Source organism: Carya illinoinensis, chromosome 8, assembly GCF_018687715.1.
Source record: "Carya illinoinensis cultivar Pawnee chromosome 8, C.illinoinensisPawnee_v1, whole genome shotgun sequence".
In the NCBI taxonomy this organism is placed as follows: Eukaryota; Viridiplantae; Streptophyta; class Magnoliopsida; order Fagales; family Juglandaceae; genus Carya; species Carya illinoinensis.
In genome coordinates, this window is record NC_056759.1 from 27375103 (window position 1) to 27379901 (window position 4799).

Consider the following 4799-nt stretch of genomic DNA (forward strand, 5'->3'; position numbering starts at 1 on the left):
CTCTATAGGCCACCTCCTTAGGGAACCCATGCAACGTTGTTTGAGTTTTGAAAGTCTCAAAATGCTCAATTGGGTCTTGGGTCCTGTCATACTCCTCCATGGGTGGGCCCCAGAATTTTGGTAGTAAAGGCACCGTTGTTACTTTTGCACTGTAGGGCAAACCCGTACTGACAAGTAGTTGGCTCATTATAGATGAGCTTCCCATCTTTCTTATCACTTCCTCATACTTTCCCTTGAGGTTGCGTAGCTCATCTTGCATGTGCTTCCTCTCCTCTTAGTCATTGTCTCCCTTCTCTTCCCTTCGGCACTCTTAGTTCTCACTGGCACTTGGATCTCCTTGTGTTGACTTTTGGAGGTTTTCTTTGAGAGCCTAGTTCTCTTCGTGAAGAGCATCCATCTCTGTTTGGTGAGCCTTTCAACGAGCTGTTCCATGGCTGCAAACCTTGTCTACATGTTGCCTGAGGTTTCTTCTTCCCGATTCCATACCAATTGAGAAGAAGTTTTTGTAGGCATATGAATGAAACATTTTCTTTCGGAATTCTTCGGATCCCACAGATAGCGCCAATTTTTAATGACGTGTTTCGTACACCATTTGGCTAGGTTCTAAGCAATCTGGGTCTTTTGTTTCCAAGGCCTACAACAACAAAGAAGTGATTGGGAAGAGTGGCCCTAGGGTAGCCCAGGTAACCTTTGATGCCTAAGTCAATAATAACTTACTAAGGAATAAGAGAAGAGAGTGAATGCAAAGTTTTAGCAGGAAGATTTAATTAGAGAGAAAGCCAATCCTTTTAACTGAAAGTCGATGGACCTTATATACCCAGCCCTAAGGTTCAGATGGCCATACCCTGCAGGCTGGGGGGAAGGGAAGTCCTCCCTGAACTCCCTCCACCATACTGTCTTTAATGCAGCGTTGCCCTCTGGGATAAGTCATTAATGCGGTGTGATTGTTTGGTGATTTTATTTAATGAGGCGTGATCCTCTGATGCTGCTTTGAGTCTAGTCCATTTCTCTTGGTGTGCTTCTTTCTCATTCATTTGGCTTGGCTTCTTGTGCTTTTCCTGTAGCATCCCATCTTGGCCTGGATAGTTATACCCGATTTATAACATGAGTCGCAGGTTCTTCCCGATCCATTGGAAAGCTCTTGCAGGTTTTGGCCTATCTGGAATATGAGGAATTTGCTTGATGTTGGGCTTGGCTGGCCCTGTGGGCCTCAGGCCACTGACGAAAAACTCTCCCAACACATTTATTTGTTTTTAGTTCTCATTTATTTTTATATTTCTTTAGTATTGTACTAGTTATGAAAGTTTTTGTCGGGACCTGCCCCTTATTCATGTATTCTTGTATCCATTAATTATAATAAATCGAGCTTAATTAGAAAAAAAATAGGTGCTGTTGTCAATTATACAAAATTAATAGATCCTAAATTAGAAAATATGCATGAGCCATAGTGACACTCCATAAGCTTCTCTGCTGCAATAGCCATCTCTGAAGAGTTAGCAGTCATAAAAGCTCGAACAATAGGCAGAAAATTACAAATGACACTTACTTAGAATGGAATGTTGCACTTTCTGGGCATGGCAGGAGCCATGATATTGTGAAGTCAATCTGAAAGGCAACCATAATGATATCATTCTGTAACATTGAGAACCATTTATTCAAACTTTCTGGGTCCGAAACTTTGAAATGTGATGAAACTTTCTTGCCTTGAGACCATAAAAATCATTGGACTTTTGTTTGGCATTTGAATTTTTTATTTTAAATACAAAATTTTCATCTCATCATTACAACTTTCCTAAATTTCTATACAAAATATAATAAATAATTTAACTTTTTCTTAATTTTTTTAAATCTTAAAATAATAATAATATTAAAATAAAATATTTTAATATAATCTTAAAACTTAAAATTTTCATATGAGAATTCTTAGTGGCCAAACAAAACCATTTTGATGGATTGCGTCGACCCACGTTGAAGGGCCTTTATCGTTCTTATTTCCTTTTTTTACTTCTAAAATATTTTATACGATTTGAAAGTCTTGCGTGTACATACATGAATATGTACTTGAATAAGTCAAAAAATAGAATATAAAAGGAGACGCCGTAACAAAATTCCCCGTTACAATCAATAATACAAACCATATAGTTAAAAACAAAAAAATGGCAATGGTGCCAAATAATTGTTTTGAGCCCATATTTCCTCCAGTAGATTGAGTGTAAATTACTCCCAAAGAGCAGTTTGAAACATCAAGAAGACTTTGCAAAACTGAGGCTAAAAGCCCAAGTTGGTAATTTTACATGGTAGTTTACTTCTTCATATATCCAATTATCTTATTCCTCAAATCTTAGGAAAATGAAGTAAGAAATGATGTTTACTTCTAAAAAAAGAGAAAAAAAATATGATTCTCTCAAAACAAGAGGAAAAAGTTACGAGTAGCCACTAACTGGGGAGGTGTGTTGGCTTCACGTACCACCTATACGTCCCATTTAGGCTTATTTAGTTATGCAGACGATATGAAATGAGATAAAATATTTTAAATAGTAATAAATAAAATATTATTGAGATATAATTTTTAAATATTAATTTTATATTAAAATTTAAAAAAATTAAATTATTTATTATATTTTATATAAAAATTTAAAAAAAATATAATGATAAATTGAGATGAGATGAGATTTTTAATTTTTATTAACTATTCGTATTTCAAGTTGAAAAAATCTACACAATCTTCTAACATCTTAATATCTTACCATTTTTTAATTTTTTAATATTTTTTTAATATGTTTTTTTGAATTTATTCTTTTTAAATTAATTTAATTATTTTATTTATTATTTATATATTAAATATTTAATAAAAAATAAAATAATAAAAATTAAAAAAAAGATAAGATATTGGGGTGTTGAGTAGTTGCGTACTAAAATCATTTCAAGTCTGGCAATAGATAAAGATTTTAAATGCATTGTAAAATAGTGGCACGTGGCCGCCGCACACCCATGGCGGCACATTAGGACTGTGCGCTAATGGTACGACAATAGAGAAGGGCAGTGCATGCACTGGCGGTTGCAGAACACAATGAGTAGATTTCATTGGTGGGGGCATGTATTCAGTGACGCTGGGTGAGGATCGAGGTGTAGATAAACGTTTGAACAAGATTGAAGTAAACAGACGTAGAAATGGAGGAACAAAATTAAAGAAAGGGAAAGGAGATGACATGACACAGGGAGGATGATAAGGTTTAGGAGAGGATAAGGTTTAGGGGAGGACGAAACATGGGGGTACTCTCTTGTCAAAGTGTTACTACCTAGGCATGTTTAGATGTTTAAAGTATGTAAATAATTTATGAATAAAAGTTAAATATTTGAATGAAGATGTTTTATTAGATTTTAGAAATGAAGAGGAAAAATGTTGAATAAAAATATATTTTATAATATGTGTTATATTGAAATTTGTGAAAGTGAATAAATAAAATTAAAAAATTGTTTAAATATAAATTTTTTAATATAAATTTTATTTTAAAGTTTATAAAAATTCTATTGATTTTTATGTTTTATTTTGAAATTTATAAAAATTGTATTGATTTATGTGTTTGAGTAGGGATCATTAGATAAAAAGTTTTAAAAATTTGAAATTGAAAAATATTTTGTATTTAAGTTTTAATCTTTGTAAATGAAATTATAAAAATTGTCGAAAATTTAGAGAATCCTCAAATTCGTCAAACATCCCTATTCGCTGTGTAGGAGATACTTGCATATCAAGCACAACTGACTTGGTCACTTGGCAAGTCATCAGTTGAAGTTTCTATTTTTCCAAGTATAATAATAGTTGTTTTCTGATCTCCCTCCCATCCAAACCTCACCATAAATGCCCTCTACCTCCCTTCCAAACTTCACACCTCTTTCTGGCTACTAGCTAGTACCCTAACCCTTCCTTAGCACAAATTGTCAAAGCATTATCTTGGTGAAAAATGGCTCTAAAAAATCTAGCAAACTTCCTCATGCAGCAGCTTTGAAGCATATTCTGGAAAGATGCTCAAGCTTTGGGAAGAAGAATGGCTACAATAATGAAGAGGACCTTCCTGATGATGTGCCAAAAGGCCATTTTGTTGTCTATGTGGGAGAGAACAGAAGCAGATACGTCATTCCCATTTCATGGCTGGCTCACCCGAAGTTCCAAAGTCTGCTTCAAAGATCTGAGGAAGAGTTTGGCTTTAATCATGAAGAAGTTGTGTTTAGGTCTCTAACGTCGATGACCAGATCAAGTTATGACGACTGAAAATAGGGTTCTTTGGAAATATAAACTAACTTCTGCTACAACTAATTTGAGGGAAGAGATTCATTGATCGTAGCCTATATAATCAGCCTTTTGACAAACTTTTTACTCTCTAGAACGGCTGGCGCTTTATGATATGTTTGGCTGCCCGATAAAGTAGATATACCAATTAGCATTATTGTGATAATTGCATTTAACCTAATCCACTTTGATAACTATATCACGCTTTCCTTCTTAAATTATTGCCTATTATCTATTCGGAAACACTAGATCATTTTCTCATATAATACGTGGTCAAGATATATATTTTATTCACAAAGAAAAAGGGAACCAGAGTCCCCATCACTTATGTTCAATCAATGTATTTGATAAAGAATAAAACTAGATATCGTGTCATGATGTGCAAAGTCTGTGAATTTCATTTTAAAAAATGTAAAATCTACTATAAATAATTTTTTCATACAGAATTTAGATTTATCAACCTTTTTCTTTTAAAAGAAAAGAATATATATCTATATATATATATATATTC

The 4799-nt window shown here is 33.6% G+C and overlaps 1 protein-coding gene across 1 annotated transcript; it reads left to right on the forward strand.

Moving 5' to 3' along the window:
- Positions 1 to 430: 430 nt before the first annotated feature.
- On the forward strand, positions 431 to 4431 carry LOC122274564 (auxin-responsive protein SAUR50-like). Its single transcript, XM_043083589.1, has 3 exons — positions 431 to 463; positions 1116 to 1249; positions 3931 to 4431. Exons 1-3 carry the CDS (start codon positions 431 to 433, stop codon positions 4268 to 4270), a joined length of 507 nt encoding a protein of 168 aa, XP_042939523.1. The 3' UTR covers positions 4271 to 4431.
- Positions 4432 to 4799: the final 368 nt, after the last annotated feature.